This window comes from Parus major, chromosome 4 (assembly GCF_001522545.3).
Source record: "Parus major isolate Abel chromosome 4, Parus_major1.1, whole genome shotgun sequence".
Classification (NCBI taxonomy): Eukaryota; Metazoa; Chordata; class Aves; order Passeriformes; family Paridae; genus Parus; species Parus major.
In genome coordinates, this window is record NC_031771.1 from 2,330,921 (window position 1) to 2,350,740 (window position 19,820).

Genomic DNA, 19,820 nt, shown 5'->3' on the forward strand with positions numbered 1-19,820 from the left:
CATTGAGAAAGGAGAAAAAGAAAGGTCTAACCCACGTAGCCCAAGGAGAACCTTAAAACAGTGCTCCTGTGAAGTGAAAAACCTCAAATATGTAATTACAATTGGAATTGTTGGATGATAAAGCACAGCTCACAATTCTGTTGATTTTTTTAAGGTTAGGGCTCATCCAGGCACAAGTGAATACAAATGCTCTGATGAGTATCACAGCCTTTGAAGTAGCTGGTATTTGTTACCAAACATATTTTTCCAAGCAGGACTTTTCTCCAGTATATGTGCTGTAACATAAAACAAAAACAAACAGAAAATCCTTTCTGTTGACTATATCACAAGTTAATCTAACCCCTAGTACCCCACTATTGTATTTCATTGAAATGATACCCACCTGTTCTGCTTTACAGCAGCAATAAACTGCAGCAATACTGCATTTTTCACTTGTTATTTATTTATACTGGCAGCAAGGGCTAATGTTTCATCTCTCACCCTTCCTGGTAATTGTGATACAAGGCTCTTTATGTGAAGGCTCATTCCTGTGGTTTTATCCATTCTTAAGAAGAAAAGAAAAAACTCATTCATCAGTGGAATGACTTCCTGGTAAGATGAATGACAATGATTTTTACCTCCCTTTGTAGGGGGCTTGGGGAATTTATTGGCTGATGTTTGGGGAAGTCAGATTTTACATTTTAGAAGGTACCTGGGCTGGAATTCCTTGGTTTAGAGGAACAGACCGCCTTTGCCTGTGAGAAATCACCGTTCAACACCAAAACTAATGTCCTGGTTAAAAACACGGGCAGTGTGTCTGCATGTGCTGAGTTACATGTCTGGGGCACAGCTCAATTACACACTGCTTGGCCTGACTTGAAATAAAAGCAACTTCCAGAAGTATGCGTGCAATTTCACCGCTCTGAAAATCGCACCCCTGCAAATAGCTGCTCTTCCTGCCTGGATCCAGGGAGGAATCCAGTCCAGACACCTCTCTTTGTGGCAGCAGGATGTCTGGGAAGGTATTAAATAATACTTCTGCTGTGCAAGGAGGTGTTACACAGGAGAGTGGGTCCTGTGACACCTGCTAACACAGGCCACAGCCTCTGTTGAGCAGGGACTGCTGGGTGCTTTGAACAGCAGATTTGGTGGTGGCAAGTTTTGAAGTCAGAGTAACTATTGGTTGCACTTGGAGCCAGTGGCACTCCTGAGTCTCCTGGAACTCAGTATCTGCAGTGCCTAACCTGGCCTTCTGCTATGCTAGAGATCCTGGGCTGGATTTTCTTGTCCTCTGCTTTGTCACTGACTTCTTTGCACTTAGTGTATTTCTGCTGGCACACGGATGGGGAGTCACTACACCATGTACAAAGCAGAGGGAAGTGCCCTAGGACTCTGCTTCTAGCCTTGCCACTACATAGCCTAGAGAAGACTGCTTACTTTCTCATAAAACTCAAATAATCATCTACTTTCTTTATATCCCTAGCTGAAAAACCCTACAGAGATGCTGCACTTCATTAACTACCTACCTACACCTGAGTGCTCCTGCTTTGCTGCTGGCCAGTAAGAAAGAAGCTGTCGTTCATCAGGCATCTGGGTCCCCAAGGGGAGCTTGAACAACAAAATAAAAATCATATCCAAGCTCTTCTAATCCTGGCTTTGCCCTTGGGCTGGTGCCTGGGTGCTCTTATCAAGAGGCGCTCCACGGCTGTTTTGCTGGCGTTTACTGCTTCCAAATACCAAAGACTTTTCAGGCTTATTCTAAACAGTGTTTCTTGGCAGAACTCATCTGGCTGCTGATTCCAGGCTCCCATCTATATGAAACATAGGGGTGGCAAGCACAGACCTTTAAGTGATCTGGCTGACAAAGGGAGACCAGGATTTTTTAATCCAAGAGCAGAGTTTGGGGCTGGTAGATCAATTCTTTCAACAGAAACACACACTCAGCTCTGCAGGTGAAAGCCAAACCATGTCGGGCACGTCTCACCTTCTCCCCTCTCTCCTGTGCAGATCGAAGAGGGAGGGAAGGCAGATTCCCTGCCTTCCAAGCTGCAGGCTGGTGATGAAGTGGTGAACATCAACGAGGTGGAGCTGAGCAGCTCCAGGAGAGAGGCCATCTCTCTGGTGAAAGGCTCCTACAAGAAGCTGAAGCTTGTCGTCCGCAGGTAGGCAAGAGCCACAATCGTTCCCTGGCATCCTCCTGTCCCACAGGCCACCCAGCCATGCCCCTCACTTCTGGAGGCCTATGGCTTGGCCTAATCTTTGCACAGGCCTTATTTTGAGCACACAAGCATGAGCCCAAGGGCAAATGCTCGTTCCTTTCAGCCAACATTTCTAGGGCTCCTTTGTCACTGATATGTCCAAGCACATGAAACACCTCATTCTCTTGCACTGCTCCCCTGCCACGTGACACTCCAGGATCCCTGTTCACTGATGTACAAACAGTCCCATCTTCCTCCCAAGTGCTCGGGGTTCCCTGCCAAAGGGTGACAGTTCTGTACATAGCTCTTGCCTCAATTGCTGCATGTCCTCAGTGTTGCTGTGGCAGCAGAAAGATTTCCACTGGCCTCAGCAAGATTTGGAGCTGTTTGGTGTTCTGCAGGTGAGTGATAGATGATTTTGAATCCAAGATGTTTGGGTCTGCCATTTGTGTTGTTTGGGTTTTTTTGAAACCTTAAAAGAAATGCTACCTCTGTGTCCTTTGCTGTGGCCATGTCCAGGTTCTTTCTGTCCCAGTTAAGTGATAGCTGGTATCACTTTATGGAGTGCCCTGTCCTCAATCTCCACACTTAGCCAAAAAGAAATCTGAGTGAAGATCAGCACAGCTGGGGAGCTGTCATTAGGCAAACAGAAGGTGTCATTTTGGGTCACTAGATTGGAACAACTGAGTAACATCTAAGTGGTGATGCCTGAACTGGACAGGTATGACCAGCTCAGACACCCTCCTGCTCTCTGGGCTCTACTTTGTGCTTTTTGCTGACTCCATTTGGCTGTTTAACTAAAACACCTTTAGGTAACCTCACAGCAAACTCTGAATATTCACATGCAGAACAGTTACATGGTTTGCACACCCGTTGGGAGAGGATTTGCAAAATGAGTTCATTGCAATTTGAGTGTTTTCCACACATATGTGGGTTTTACTTTAAGCCCGTAAAGACTTTAATCCATCTGTACTGACTAAACAAAATGTTTAATTTAAGCAAATTTAGCAAAACTGTGGTAACACAACCTGCTTATTTTTAATGCCATCCTTTCTCTGCATTTTTTATATTCACAAGACCTTTCCACCTTTTTTTTCCTCTTTAAAGAGTATGCAAGGGGTTTTGATGTTTTTCTGGTTTGGATTACTGTAGTGAACATGAAGAAAATTTGGTTGGGAGTCTTTCATGGCTTCATTCATCACCACTAGAAGGATCAAGCACATTAACTTTTACAGGTATTACATTCACATACCATGCTCTTGCCAAGGTACTTTGAGTCCTTTGTGCACATTTAAAGCTCAGTGATAATCCATAAATTTAGAACTGGAAAACTGCAATTAAGAGCTAAGAGCCCAGCCTTCAGGTAATTTGCATCCCAGTCCCAGCTGACCCTACAGTGCTGGCATGAAGGCAGCAAAAATCAGAAAATGTGAGGTCCTGACTGCTCTGTGGGCAGTGTCACAAGTGTCTCTGAGTTCTCTCCATTGTCAGAAGTGGCCAGACTCAGCACACTGGCCAGGGTAGAAGAAGAAGAGATTTTGTCTCTTCCAGAGAGTTCCAGAGGGTAAGAAGGTATAAAATAAGGATTCCAGAGGAAAATGGTGCAGATTACCTTGACACCAGACAGAATGAGTTTAGCCATTAAGCCTGGTAAAGGCAGCATTAACCTGCTTCCCACCTGGGGTCAGGTTTGGTTGGTTGGAGAAGATGATACTTGCAGTACTACATCATCTGAAAATAAACTATTTTTGAAATCCTTGTGGTGCTGTTTTTTGTAAATTTGCCATTGTGATTGAACTGAAATGGATTAGGATTGCTTGCTGCAAGTACCAGCAGTTTGAAAACTTCCTGACCTGTTTATGTGACCTGAATTTTTCATCAGTGCTCTCAGGATTTACAGAAACACTTCCTTATGGAGTGACACCAACTCCCACAGACATGGACTTGACTCCTTAAAAGTCATTTACAAACAACAGCAAAGTGTGCTTGGTGTGTGTGGTTCTGGTTCTTTGCAGAGAATATTCCAGGTCAGCATGTTTTTGAAGGTTTAGCCGTTTGTTTTTCAGATGCAAACCTCGGAAATTCCCTGTAACGGTGTGGTGGTGACACCAACCATCACACCAGACAGAAAGCACACATTTTTTTAATCAGATGTATTGTGTCATAGCCCACATAGCATACTCAGATTGCTATTTAATCTTGGTTTTTATTTCAGGACAAAGGTAAGCCTTTAGGTGAGTACTTAAAGGGTGAGCCTCTCCGTGTGTTACTAAGCAAAAGGAGATGTTACAACACCTTGCAGGTCTGCAGACTAGCTGATGCAAGGATGTGGCATTTCCCTTGGAATGCCATCATCAGTCTTCATCAACTCAAGTTTGATTGATCAGTGTAATGGAGGGGAAAAGTGGAAATCATTTCAATGAAGGGAATGTGAAGGCAAAATCAGGGAAAATTCAGGGCGAGAGGAAAGGCTAAAATACATAATGATAAGAAAAAATTATCTGTCTCACAAGGATATTTAAAAATAATAAATGCCAATGGTTTTAGTTAAATGAGGACCATAGTCTGCCTCTCACTCCTGTGCAAATGTCCTGCTGTGTTGAGCTTGCAGGAGGAGAGACATGAAGCTGTGAATTTATACCCTTTGTGCTTCCTTGCTCACAGACTTAGGGTAGGGCAGAGGCAAGGAATGACCTAATGAGCCCCTGTGTTAAGTAAATCATGTGCCTGTTTCCCAAGAGGATCCTTATTTGGGAGAGAAATGTTGGACAGTTTTCATGGATACTCTCTAGCTGCATTTTGTTTGTCAGTGACAGTTTTCAAATGTTCAGTTTTCTCTGCTTCTTTAGCACAGCTACTCACATCTCCCTTGTTTCCCTGTCCCCAAAGCCAGGTCCCGCCTCTGCCCATTCCTGGCTTGTTTTGCCCATTCATTTCCGGGACAATGGACTGAGATATGTGTGTGTTTGCTCATTCCTGTACACCCCAGCCCTGCAGCCGGTGTGCACTGAGGGACCTTGCTGGGGCTCGCACTCACACTGTGCTGAGGCCAGAAGCAGCTGGAGAAGGAGCTGCTCTGCAGCCCAGGGAGTGACTCGGTGTGTCCGAATCACCGCTGGCGACAAGTGTCTCTCACCCCGGCTATGAGCACAGCCCGTTTCATCAGGCCTGAGGAATTCACAGGCTGATGCTGGGGAGGTGGCTTTGCTCAGGGTTTGCCCATTTGGAACAGTCGGTGTGAATCACAATGGGAAACTGGAGAGACCAGTTTGCTGGATTTCATAGCGAGAGGCTGGCCTACTGTCCTCAGCATGCTGCCTTACACAGCTTTTGATACTCAGTTGATCTTTAACGAGGTGGTGTGTGAAAGCTACAGTTTAGCTGGTTTGTTGTGAAATACATCATTTTTTCCAACTGATTTTTTTTCTGTTGCTTCCTCTCCAACTGCAGTATCCGAGCAGAGTTGGATGCAATTTTAAAAAGTCCCTTTTCAAGTGATATCACTCTGATCTAATTTTGTTGCGCATGCCTTCATCAGCTGAAGATAAGGCTCCAACCGTGGGCACGGCCTTGTGTGCTTTACAGCCCCCACAGTGGCCTGCAGCAGTTGCCCAAAATAGGCTTTTGCACAGGTCAGCGGGCAGGAATGGCCGGGGGAGCATCACCCTGTTTACACGGCTGGACGTGCAGCGTGTCCCTAACAGCGGCAATTAGGGCAGCCAGGCGTGCCGGCACACCGAGCTGTGCCACCAAGGGGACGAGTGCCACACACCCTTCCCAGCACAAGCACTGAGCCAAGGCCTGCCACAGGCTGCTCCTCAGCTTGGTGAGGCGAGTGGAGTCCTTCCTGCGGAGGGGACAGTGCGCTGTGCGGGGTGTGGCCTCAGGCTGCGTTAATCAGTGCAAAGCTCCAGTAGAATTTGCTGGTGGAACAGCAATGAAAAATGTGCTGCAGAGAATTAGCAGGGTTTTAGGCCCTTGCTCTGCCTGTAGCAGTGTGTAAGGACCCTGCAGGTCTCTTCCAGGGTGCTGTTTTCAGGGCTCAGGGCAGCACAGATTGGGATGTGAGTGCCTCTGAAAGAGACACTTGTGTTTGCAGAGCCAGTGAGATTGGACAAAGCATGAATCTCAAACTAGCTGTGATTTACAGCAAAACTGCTTACTCCAAGATGCACGTGTGTGCTCTTAGCACATATCCAGTCATTCTGACACCAGCGACTGCAGGAAGTCTGCTCAAGTATTATTTGTGTGGTAGACACAATATTCTAGTGAAGATCAGTATTCAAGGTGCTTGCTTTTCTGTTTTCAGGGGTTCTGGTTTGTGTGTGCCTCAGGCTTAGCAATGCCTGCAATTCTTTCCTTCTCAAAGAACTTCAGACTAAAAATACAAGTTAAATAAAGGAGGAGTGGGGATAGAAAACATCCTCCTTTTCCTGTTGTGCTAAAAAACTGTACAAAAAGGAAGGATTAAGTTTATCCTTGGCTATGACCATAATCTGCATGTTTGTTTTCACACTTCCCTACAGAGTCCCTGCATCACTTGGGTTATTTGGATTATTCTCTTGGTACATCCCTGTCCCTGGGCCCCCGTGCCTGAAAGATGAGACCCGGGGGAGATGCTGGGAGCGAGAAGGTGCTGGGCTGCATGTGCCTCCTGGGGCAAGTGCTGCGTTGTCAGACAGATCTGGTTCTAATGAACTCATTGAAACACCTCAGTGGCAAGATCAGGAATAAACCCAGACATCCTGAATACTTGCTCTTATGCCATAGCGACAGAGTTGTTCTTCGTTTGGCAGCAAATTACTATAACTAAGTATTAAGTATTTCTTAGGAAAAAATAAAGGAGAAAAGTCTTCCACTGCACCTGATAAGTGACCCCATGGAGGTGTCGAAGGGCGGGAGGAAGATGTCAGTACAGCTGACATCTGCGGCTCAGAGCTGATTCAGGCCCATGGAAATCGGTGGAAAGATTCCCACAGACTCCAAAAGGCTTTGGCTCAGACCCTCACTGAGCAGTGATTTCCCTCATTGGCCAGGAGAAAATGGGCTATTCCTGGAGAGAGGGGAAGCTGCTGGCATTTTTACAAAAAGACAAGTGCCAATACAATTCTTCAAAGAAGTCTGTCGACTAATCCTTTCCTCTTATGACACTAATGTAATTTTGTACCGTATTTGACAGCGTGCCAAAAAATTGCATCGAATAAATCCAAGTTTTGTGAATGAAATTAATTAGAATTGGTGTTGGCCCACACCCTGCTCTGCAGCAGCTCAGGAGTGCCTTCCCAGAGAGCTGCTCTGCGGTATGGTGGGGTTTTGTTCAGTGCTGATGGCCGGGGAGACGGCAGAAAGGAAGGCTTCATGCACATGGAATGTTTAAGACTGACAGCTTAGAGGCCAAAGCTGGCATTTGAGGGCTGGCAGGGTGGTCTGTGTCTAGCACTGTTTTATGTTTGCTGTGAGCTCCTCCTCAGCTTTCCAGCGTGCCCCTGCTCATGTCTCCTTGTGTCTCAGCTCTTTTAAAGTGCATCTTTTTAACACTAAAAAAACGAGCCTTGGGTTGGAGTCTGCAGCTCCTCATGTGATGCCAATAGGTGTGACCAGCCAAAGCTCACCAGGGGCCTCACCCCCTGTTTGGATGGGATTTCCAAGGCCTGTACACCCTGTGCCCAGGTAAAAAAAGGCCTTAAAATTTCCTTGTGTCTTGGATCAGACTGGTCAGTCTGTAATATCTCAAGCATCAGTATTTTCATAGAGGAGTTTTTCATGCATTCATTAAAATGTTTGCAGTTCCTGTCTCATTAGGAAGGGACAGAATTGAACAGAAGTGAACAGAAATGAATTTTTACAAATCCTTACTGTTTAGGATTTAATTAGCTACAACTCAGGACTGACAGGCTTTTAGGAAATTTTCCACAGGGAGTAATAAATGTAAGGAAGATCTAGATACAATTTTTGAATAAAAGAAACTTTCAGGTCACTGATAGGGACAGTGGGCAAATGCCTTGGAAAAAAATAAATGCCAGTCACCATGACATTTGTCGTCTCTGGGATGTTTCAGGCTGATGCCTCAGCTGAAGCTGCTTTAGGAACCCAGGAGTTTCCAGCCACTGCCATTCCAATTAGCTGCTCCTCTCACCCTGTGCATTAGTTTGCCTTCTTTAGGCAATAATCAACTTGGGGTTTAGGACTTGTCTGCAAGTGACTCTGGAAAATCTGGGAAATCTCTGCCAGTGCTGTACAAAGTACCTGTTACAGCGTGATTCTCCTTCTTTTGGAATTTCCCAAGGATTAGGTTGGAGCTGGATCAGATCATGGTAGTATGAAAACTCAGACAAACAAGCATGTGTTCTCCCGGCGCTCCGCACATCGTTCCCCGTCTGGGATATGTCCGGGGTGACCTTTAGTCCACAGGGTAAACACTTGGACTGGAGAGGGGTTCTGGTTACCTGTCCAGGTGCAGAGGGGTGCAGGGTGACACCTTCAGTGGGCAGCTGCAGGGGAAGCTGAGAATGGCTGCATTTCATCATCCCTGATCTAAGGAGCGTGGCTTTAATGCCAGGAGCTATCTAGAAATATACATATACATATACATATACATATACATATACATTTATAAGGGGTTTCTTGGTTGGATGGCACTGATGTGTACACATGTGTACGTGTACACAGCCACAGCCAGGTTAAATATTGAGTTGCTCAGCTACTAGTATAAAATCATTTCACAAAACTTTTTACTTGCTTTTCCTGCTTGGTCCAAGGTTTCCTCTAAAAGGGAGGTGGGGTCAGGAGAGGTTAATGAACACTGATGTAATCCTACTGATATAAATTGTGTTTGCCTGGATTTACTTCAGCGAAACAGATGTTAGGGTGTAGTGATGACTGTAACTCCTTTACATTTTTTATGAATGGGTTTGTACATGTCATCCAAATCCCTTGGTATTGTTTCTCCCTTGCGGCTGGATACATGGAATATCTCAGGCAAAAGAACAATGAAGAGCAGACACTGCACAGACAGTATCAAATGGTCTTTTATATGCACAACTCTTCCTGTGTGTAGCGTAGAGCAGCCTGACTAACTCACCCAAACACAGATGGACAAAGAATATAGAACCTTCCTTTTTTTCCCATCCCCCTTTCTTCAGCTTCCTGCCCAACTTCAGCAGGACTGCACTTCAGTGCATATACGTAAAACATTATTAAAACATTTTTAGGTAGGTTATACCTGCAAAATAAACTGCTTCTTTATTTTCATTTTTATTTTTTTTCCTGTTGAGAATGGGTAAGGAAACAAGAATCAGAAACAGTGGTTAAAAAATACATATTTCAGGAGCTGAGAAGAGACTGTCAGCTCAGAGTTACCACCTAGGCTTTTGTGCTTTCCAGGCTTTTAAAAACGATTACTATTGTCAGGTGAAATGTCAGGGGTGGGTGGCTGGAGGCATTCAAGAAGGTTGCCGTGTGGAGGAGGGTGATGTATTCACTTTACTTGAAGTAAAGAGGACATTGGAGTAGAGAAAATGTGGTGAAAAGTGTGGGTGAGATTGTGAATGTTTTGATTCTACGGCCGGGCTGGAAAAGAGAACTATTTAGTGTTAAATGGAAATGCACTCGTGTGTTCTCTTTGGCCTGAAATGAACCATTTTGCTTCTGGTAGGAAAAACATGTTATTTTAATATATTTAATGGATATTTAATGTACTTTCAGCTTTCTCTTGGATGTAAAGGCAGCCTGGCTGGGTACAGAGCACCTGAACCTCTCCGGCTGCATTCGGTTGACTTCTTCTGCAGCAGGATGGGTCCGGTGGGTGGAGGGCCATGTGCTTTCCTGGGATTATTTCCATGGACTTCAGCCGGTGTCCACAGCCTTCTCCTGTGGCATCTTTTTCAGCCCTGCAGTCGATTGCTGAGCCCCAACTTAGGGGCCACTGAGAGACAGGGGCCAACATCCCTGCTGCACCTCTCCTCTGCTCTTTTTATCCCCCACCCTTACTCCCAATTACATTTTTCAATTGCGATTTGCGGGGTGAACTTTGAGGGGAACAATAGATCATTCCTGGCTGGCTGAAAACGCTTTTTTCTTGGATATAGTTTCTTTTCTCCTCTCTCCCCGCAAAGCCCAGTGTTAATTATAAGAGGGGCCAAGCCCAAACCTGCGGGGAGCCGGGGCAGAGCTGACTGGCACTTTCACTCAGCACATTCCCCCGTTCCTCACGGTCTCTGCTCCTGTTTGTCAGGCCTGCTGACGACTGCTGGGTAGGAGGGCAGTAATCTGAGCTGCCTGTGCCGAGCGAACCTCCTGCTTTTTGCTGCGGGATCAGTGCCGAGGTGCCTCTCCTCGCAGCACCTGTATCCGCAGCTCGTCATCGCCGTCCGTGCTCCGCGGCTCTCCGCCGCTGCTGCCCTTCCAGCACCGCGCTCCCCTCGGGCAGCCTGCCTCCGAGCCAGGAGGAGGATGGCAACAGCCGAGCCTGCCTCCGGGGGATCCAAAGGTAAGCGGCCTCTGGCCAGCACGGCACGGCCGGCCAGGCGCGGCTCCCTGCGCCGCGGGGCTGGGGAGAGCGCAGAGCGGGAGTCGGAAGGACTCGCTCCGTCCTAAATGTCACGGGCATCGGAAAGGTCCGAGCGAACGAGTGCTCCTGCGGTACCGGGGGACAGTTTTTGGCTGCTCTTTTTGTGCTGCGCCGCCGCTCGGGGTCTGTCACTGGGAGGCTGTTGGGCAATCTAAACAAATCTCTCAGACTTGAGGCTAGAAAAGTGCCAGAAGCTCACAGGAGAGGTGAACTTGGGAGAGCCTCCAGAGCTGTGCAGCATGTTTAGGGCCCTCCCCACCCCCGGTGTCCAAGGGTAATACTAACGCCGTGCCCTTGGGACACCGAGTCTTGGCGAGCCGGGGATCTGACTCACGTCCGCACCACGATTTGTAGGGAGCAGTGTGTAGTTTACAGTCTGGAATGGTCCATGCTCAAGTTCGTGGCGCTCCTTTTGGCCTTCACCTTTTGTAAGTCGGGAATCATTTAAAGCCGATGTCAAACCAGGCCAGCTCTTTACGTCACTGTTCACCAGAGATGTGAGACCAGCCCCAAACCTGGGATGTGCTCTTGTGTGATCAATATGGTGACAGAGGGAGGATGTGGAAGAGGCTGGTTCATGAGAGATGGCCATGAGTACAGCTCCAGTGCTGGCAATCACTGGAGCTCCAGCTGGGCCTGCACAAATTTGCATTCCTTGAAGAGCTGTCGTATATTGTACACACACCTATCTGCCCTTCTAGATTGGTGGTGAATCATAAAACTGACTTCATTGAACTTTGATTTTGGTTATTTTCTGACTCGTGAACGCCTTTAGTAAACCCATTAACTAATCTTTAAACTCGTTAGCTGCTTCATTGCTATTAGGATAATTTTAATTTGAAGTTTGTTTGGGGTTCTTTTATCTTTGACTATGGGCCAATGCTTTAGCTGTGCGCTTGAAGGGAAATTGTAACTGGTTTTTCTTCAGAACTGCGGTGATCCCGTGTGCTTAGGGAACGTTGGCAGTGCAGGTCAAAGCAAGTTGTAGTGGTGCTAGTGGAATACTGGGGCAAAAGTAGTGGGCATGGAAGTATCCCTAAAAATTCCTGAGGCAGCAGAGCTGAGAAGGATCCAGAGCATGAAGGAAGAGGTTGTTTCACAGCACAGATCCCATCACCTGCCGCCTGGCCTGATGCCTACAGGGGTGAGCACGTTCCCAGGCTGCAGCAATGAGAGGAACCTCCCATCTGAAATCTGAAGAGATGCCTGAACTAAAGAGATTTGATGGTCACCTCCTTCAAGGAAATGGAAAAAATTCATTTCGGGCTGACGCTACTGTTTTCTCTGGTGTGCTTTATATTGTGTTAAAGAGAAGTCTTTTGGATGCCTTCAAAGGGCTAAAGGCAATACCTCATAGAAACCCAAGTGGCTGAAGAATTACCAGATATTAGCATTTACCTCAGTTGCCAAAGCTTGGACGTTCCTTTCTGCCTTTCATAAATTACAGCCTGCAGGGACCATTTAGTAATAAATCGTAGCAACTTGGCTGTTAGAGGGCAACCCATGTACAGAGGCACTTCAGGTCTCTGCCAGCATCTCCTTTGTTCAATAAAAGTAACAGCAGGAATTTGATTAAAGACTGATAGAAAAGACAGGCAGGGAGAAACATAGGAAAGATTAAAGAAAGAAAGAGCCACCTGGAAACTTCATTCCTCCTTTATTTCTAACTTAAGCTCGTAAATACCAAATCTAAACCATTGTGTGTGTGAGAGGGAGGGAAAATTTCCTGCATGCCTGCACAGAAAAGACTGCACATGGAGCCACCCAAACGACTTTTAGCACAAGTCAGATTCTTTCCTCTTAACTTAAGGCTTGCTCCATGTGTGCAGCGGAAATAAAAGAAACTAACACTGTCCCCCCGGAGCTTTGGGAGGACGGCATTCAGGAGGGTCAGGCGAGTCCCAGCCCTGAAGGAGAGCGGCGCTGGATTTGGGCTGAGCCCGCCGGGGAGCAGGGAGCGCATTTCCCAGGCTGCAGCTCCGCACAATGCGATGGGCAGCTGCACACGGCCGGCCCACGGCATCTGCCCCTTTGTCTCCATCATCCTTGCCGTAACACCCCCCAGAAAAAGGAAAACCCGGTGACTCCAGCAGCCAAATGCAAATTAGCCCCAAAGAGCCCAGTTCTGTGTGATCAGCAAGCGACAGGCAAAGCACATTCAAATTGCTCAGTGCAGAGCCAGCCCGGCTGTTGTTTGGGTGTAGGAGAGCAGAACGCTGCCGTGAAGTGTCCAGCGGCAGCGAGGGTGGGTTTTCCTTAGCCTGGCTCTGCCCTGGCAGCTGGGAGAGCTTTGCTGGGAGTCAGAGGCACGCTGTGCTTCCCAGGCAGGATTTGCAAGGCACAAAAGAGGAAGTCTGGGACCCTGAACTGCCCGGGAATGGGGAGTTCAACCCTCAACAAGGTTTTGCGTACTTTGGGGGCTCTTGCAGGTAACTACTCCAGCTCAGATGGAGCAACAAGGCAGAATCCTGTACCTGAAGTCTTCGGCTGCTGCATTTGGGGTCCCTTTTCTATACACCTGTAAATCTCTGCTGCTTAAATCATGCTTTTCTCCACCTGCCACTTCTCTTAGTCCATCTTTCCATTGGTTTCTCTCTGCTCAATTTCTCTCACGCTTTTCAGCTGTTTGTTACACCTGTTGCACAGTGAATCAATCGTTTTTGGCCGTGGCCTTGGCTCTGAACTGAGTTCCCCTCGCGTGTGTAGGATGCGGTGATGTCTTTGCAGCAGAGGATGTCTCTGCCTCGGTCCAGCCTTTCCCACCTCAAGCCTTTATCCCGAAGGCTGCTGCCTCCTCCATCCGAGGAGCGGGAAGATCGGGGTCTGGATCAGCCCCTTCGGTGCTGTTTTTCCACTCCCAATCTGACCACTACGAGGACGCAGAAACAAGACAGTGACCAGGACCGAGCCTCGCGTTAGCAAACCACATTCTCCCGGACAGCGGGAGGAGAGAAAGTACCGAAATCCCGTATCCCGACAGGATTCGTCCCGCTGCTCCTCCCGGGGAGAGGAGAGGGCGGCGCGGTGTCCCCGGGACCCGCCGTCCCTGCGGAATGCGGGGAATGCGAATGGCATGCTTGAGTGGACAGCTTCAGAGCCGGGCGCAGGGATGGCTCTCCTGCCATCTGTTGTGAGCCCCGCGGGCCCATAGCAACAGCGGCTCAGGAATGGGGCTGCTGCTTTTTGCTTTTTTTTTTTTTTTTTTTTTTTTTTTTTGGTAAAGAAATTCTTCCCGGCCGTCTTCCCCGCTCCTGCATGTGCACACTTGTGAATAAACGGGAACGGGGTTGGGATTCCTGCTCCAGAGTGATGCCATGAGCCCGTGTGTGTAATTTATTGTTAATTGCCAAAATCTTGATCTATTCAAATCGAGTGTGAACCTGTATTTGCCACGAGATTTGTAAAGTCTCCAGTGGATGTGCAACCACTTGATTATCATCAATGAAGCAGAGATCACTTCTGCCTTTTTGCTACAAATACCAAGGTTATAACTGATGTCAATAATCCCAGTGTACTTATTTGTTGTGCCCATCATTTTCTTCCAGCCGCAGAGCTCTTGTGTTTTGCTGCATCGTGAAGTGGTGGATCTCTGAGGTTACAGGTAGCTCAGCATCACTGGTGATACTGAGAGATGCCAACTTTTATTCCAGGGAAGATTTTGCCACGTAAGAACTCTGTCTCCTGTTCACCAGTGTGAGGTGGCGTGCCATGGGGAAGGGTTAGTGCTGAAGGAGCCTTTATTCTGTCAGCAGGGGCAGGAGCAGACTGTCTGTCAGTCTGTCTGAATTTTTTATTTTAGGTTTTATTCCTTCCTTTCCCCTGGAAATGTCTTTCTGAAATGCAGATTTCTCTTCTCCCCACACCTGAACCTTTTTTTTCCTGTTATTAAGCAACTGAGGCCTCATTCCTGCAAACTGCTCAGCCTCTTGCTGTGACTCAGCAAAGCGGATTGTTTTTAAGTGTTTTAATTCCCTTAAGATGAGGACTTGTATGTTGTTAATTTACATGAGCGTTTCAAAAGGTTTGACGTGAGACATTCAGAAGTTAGGGGTATTTAATTTTCCCAAACAGCATATTGGTTTCTTTAGGACTCTTTTAGTATTTTATTTCTATGCCTAACAGCATGCAATAAAGACCAAAATTTGCAGAGAAGCTCCCATGGACAAGAGGGAATCATAGGACTTTTCCATGCCCTTTTCAAAGAGATGTCCTGAAGAGGACAGGGGAGGAAACACAGTAGTTTCTCCCCCAGTGCTCAGGGCTGTGTTTGAAGCTGGGCACAGTGGCTTGATCACAGGGAGCAGGGTATAATTTCAGTGAAAGCTGATATGTACAGGGAGGAGGGATAAAACTCTCCCTATTACAGGTATTTATTATCACTTGACAGCTGTCAGTTTGCGGTAGGGGATTTGCCTTCCTGTCAGCTCTCTGAGAACCAGCTATATTTGCCTAAGGTTGTAGGGAAGGATAGAAATCCTGCTTTCAAGCACAGGTATCATTTAACCGTGATAAGAAGGCAGGTAAAGCATTTCTTCTGAAAGACGGCTGTGGAGAACAGGGGAGTAAAGTATTTCTGGCTCTACCCAGATGGGAAAAAACAAGTCATTAAAATCTGATACCTACCTGCTTTTAATGAGAGAAATGTTGTTCGAAGAAATAATCTCAGTCCTATCACCACCAAACTATTTTCAGGAGCCATTAGCCTTTCACCTCCTCATATGTTTTATCTCTTACTTTTGATCTCATTCAGGGAAAACGGCAGTGCTGCTGCAACCAGAGATTTGGGCTTTAATCAGGAGCTTACTCAGTCATAGCCATGCTCTTTGCAGCTGTCCTTCCCAGTAAATGACCCCCAGAAAACCATGGGGACTGAGGTGGGGAAAACAGCAATTAAAATCAAGCACTTGGTGTCTTTAGTCATGTTCAGTTCTTCACTGAGCCAGTGTGGGTATTCTTACAGGTTCTGCAGTGCTCCCTTCCTCTTCAGCCTCTTCTCCCTCCCCAGGAACTCCTGCACAGCTGCTGGGGACGGGGGACTCTGAGCTGCCAGCCTGAACTACAGGCACAAGGCAGCTGGTTTTTTTTGGCTGGAAAAAGCAAAGAGCGAGAGCCGGCTGTGGAGGGATGTTCTGAGCTGCACTGAGCAGTCACAGGCTCTGGCTTAATTTAACTGTACCTCAGCATCAGGTTGTATCTCTGCTGTATTCTCTACTTGAGAGCTGTTGTAATGTAGAATAAGAGCCTTGATCCAGGCACAGATGCTCCCACAATCCTCCAGCTGGAAGGGAAAGAAGCCAAGTTGGGTTGTTTTGGTTTTGGATAGTGGGATCAGCAAAGAAAGGCTGTAGATGACTGAGGGCTGTCATGGTTCACTCTCATTCTCTTTCTTCAGTGTTTATCATGAGTTTTATTCTTTGTACCATTCAGAATAACATTTTCAAACAAAACCAGGAATGCAAGCCTGAGTGTGCTGAGAAAGTCTGTGTCTTCTGGCTAATCCTGCCCAGGAGCCCACTTCTCCCTGTAAGATTTTGCTGCTGTTGTTGCTGTTCCTACACTTTCATTCAGACTGGGATCCATTCTAATGCCAATCCAGTTTTATTTCAAAGGTTATCCATCATCAGTACATGAGGATAAACAGAAATGAGTGAAAGAAGAATGTGAATTATAAATGAGATCTATTACATACGCATTTTTTTTGGTACTGCTGGTCCATATTTATTTCTTCTCTTTATCTATGGATATCAAAAGCACCAAAAAATGCCAGGAATGCCACATCCCATTGAAGTTCGGGACATTCAGAGCAATCCAAGGCAACAGCTGTACTGCCTATTTACCCTGAAGCAGAAAATTGTACATGGCCCGGGACAATGCCCGACGTCACCGGCCGACACGGGGGCCACGTCTCTGTCACGGTGGGAACCGTCCCTGCTCTCCCCTGGGCTGTTTGTGTGCACAAGAATCATGCTTATCATATTGCTGTAACACAGCACTTTGCATCTAATTTAAGCAATACTGGGCCTTTTGTTTGTCTGGAGAGGTCTAACCCGGAGACAAAAGCCGTGGTCCAGCCTGAAGGTTATGAGACGTTACCAGACATTCATGTTCACACATACACGCTCCGTCAGAGGAATTTATGGCCATTACCGTGTTCTCTAATGAGTACAAAATGAGACCATTACATATTCACATAATTAGTTTGACAGATTTTCATTTAAATATAAAAAGACTTCTAGTCTTTAGAGAACAAAAGGAGGGGTTTGTTTCCAGGGCAGTTTTTGACTTGGCTTTGCTGGAGCAGGAGGTTGGGAGTGACAACTGAGGGGAGACAATTTAGTGTGAATAATTCTCAGCTTTTGATTTCATGTTGCCATTTCTTTGCTGCTTTTCCAGTTCCTCTGGAGCACCTCAAGGAGAGTTGTGTGATGGGGCCTTTCAGGTGCAGCCAGGAAAGCCCAAGTGTCATTTTTTGCTCTTGGACTTTTGGGCATCACAGAAAAGAGGTGGGGGTTTTTATTAATTTAGTTAGAGTGATTTCTCTTTGGAAAGGTTAGCAACAGCTCACCAACTTGCTCTGTACCTTTTCCCATGCCTTTTTCACATCTCTTTTACCTGTGGTCACTTGTTCTTCATGTTATTTATCTTTTTGGATTTCAAGTGCACTCTTGGCATCACTTCAGCCATGGTTTTCCTGAATTGGTTGGGATATGCAGCTTCTTCAGGCACTGATAGAGGAGCACTTGGTTAATTTCATGTCTGAGTTTTAGAAGCCTCATGTTGGCCTGGTCATCTCAGCACAATGAGTGCTACACGTGACACATTCCAAGCAGGAATTCTTAAAAGTCAGCATGAGGTTTCCTCCAAAGACCCATGCATGTATCCAAACCAAAACTCCTTGGATTATGGTAGATTTGAATTGCTTTAGGCTTGGGTTATAGAGTGCTATAACTGAGCAGTGCCCTTAAACCATGTGAAGTTCCTCTGGTTCATAGCGTGCGTCTGTGGGGCCACTCACCTTTGTGTAAGCAGCCCATGTCCTTATCGGAGCTGACAACATTTGTTCCTACACAGGGGTTACATGCTGGGAGCCAGGACTAAGTGCACAGCTACTTTATTTACACATCTAAGTGCCTCTTGGATGATGCTGGTAAATTCCAGGACGCTTGAGGTTCCCTGTGACATTTCAAAAAACAGCTTTTGTGCAAGATCTTGAGCAAAATCCACACAGGCTCGGTTGTGACACTTCCCAGCCCTCCCTTTAACCGGGTAAAGCTCGGGGCCCACTTGTCCTTTGGTTTACTATGAATGTCCCATCCCAGGATGTGCCTGCCACACATTGTGCCCAGCTGAGAGAAGGAAAAATTTTATTCACACATAAGCACACTGTGGAAACACAGCTGGGAACTCGTAGAGGGCACAAGGCATTTTGCCACTTCCACATGCTAAATCCTCAAAAGGGCCTTATGTACATCACCTGAGAACCCCTGCCTTGTTCTTTCTGGACATTGCTGGGTAAAAAGTGACCTTTTCCCTGACCAAGTGCAAATACAGCACATTTGTGTTTCGTTCAGGAGCCAAGTGCTTTTATTCCGTGTTTTTTAACTCTGTCTTCCTTATCTGGCATAGACTTTTTTAAATGATGTCATGAAAAGGAGTTTGGGCTTAATGATGATTTAGTGCTATTGGAATTTGAACTGCTCTTGTTTTTCCAGTTATTCTTATCAGAGAGGCCTTGTTTCTGGCAGGGGAACAGCGGCGGCTCCGTTCAGTAAAGCTGACAAAGCAGGAAACGATCACCAGCCCTTCACAAAATCCTAACAGAACATTTACTTAGAGCCTCAGAGGGAGAGACCCAGACCCATAAATCAACCTATTAAACCTTCAGACATGAGTTTTTGGAACCTCTCAGGCATTTCTTTTTCCTGCTGCTCTTAAGAAGACTTTTAAAGGCACAAGCTTCATGATGTCATTAACGACACGAGCAAGTGATGTTGCTCCAGGCCTGCAATCAAGGCCGTGAGTGACCTCACCCCTCTAGAAACAAATCCTGTGGACTTCAGCCCTGGGTATTTATTAGACATAAGCACAAGCTGACACGGGGTGCCAGTTTATCAGGCAGGAGAGGTGGTCATGGCTGTGTAGAAAGGGTAGAGTTCCCTGGATTGTTTCAAGAAGCTCTGTGCTGCCTTTTTTATGGCAGGGTGTGATGGTTAAGCTTAGCCTGAGTGAGTGGCTGAGGTGAAGCATCTATCCTGATCCATCTATGCGGAGCCAAGCTGTCGTCTCTTCACAGTCCAGTTCTGCACCGTGGAGGACAAGAGGCATTTAGGTTTGTCTGAAATGGAGCCCTTCAATAAACCCTGTGTACAGTGTTAGTACGTGGGAGTACCTTGTGCTCAGCACAGACACAACAACCCTTCAGGGGAATGTTATGGGGCAAAGAAAAATAGAAACACTCAGCACTCAACATTTAAATTTGGGGGTAAGGCAGCTATTATTATTCCTCACTGTTTAATCCCCGTGGAAGATTAAGGAAAGGGTAATTAATATCTGCTGTTAAAAAATCAGCAGTGTACTTCTTTCTTCATAGACAACATTAAACTAAAGGTCTGTAGTTACTTGTGTAAAGCCTGATTAGTAGGTGTGCAACTATTAGAGGGCCAGAATGGCCGGGTTTCATTTCTGCCTGTGCCACATACTCACTGTGTTTACAAGATGTTTACTGCTGTGTATTTCCATTTCTCTGTCCAGGCAGTACGTGTGACAGCCCTTCCTAAGGCAAGGGATGTTGTGGGGTTTAATTGCCATGTGTGGTGCCCTTTGCAAAATACGCTGCGCCGCTGAAGGTATGAAAAGGCAATTAAAAGAAAAATATAAGGTCTTTCTCTCTAATTTTCAGAGGAATGTCTTTGTACTTTTGGTTGCTGTAGCCACAGCCCAGATTTTCCTGCTAAGTAGATGGTGAGGACTGCTTCTTAGAAAAGAAAATATCACCTTCCTCAGCTGCAGTCACCTACGAATGGGCCTTTGGTAGCTAAAAGAGGAACAGATTCTTCATCGTTCTCCCTCCCATC

The 19,820-nt window shown here is 46.5% G+C and overlaps 1 protein-coding gene across 5 annotated transcripts in view; it reads left to right on the forward strand.

The window, feature by feature from the left end:
- SHROOM3 (shroom family member 3) overlaps positions 1–19,820 on the forward strand; it is a 113,727-nt gene that overhangs the window by 33,548 nt on the left and 60,359 nt on the right. For 4 of the 5 annotated variants that reach the window (XM_015623694.3, XM_015623691.3, XM_015623692.3 and 1 more), the window contains one exon: positions 1,987–2,141. Coding sequence is in view for 3 of the 5 variants with exons in the window: in XM_015623691.3 (XP_015479177.1) it covers positions 1,987–2,141 (155 nt within the window). In the remaining 2 variants the exon portion in view is untranslated. Of the gene's footprint in view, positions 1–1,986; positions 2,142–10,455; positions 10,666–19,820 lie in introns of those variants that run through there. The other variant, XM_015623696.3, reaches the window with a different exon arrangement.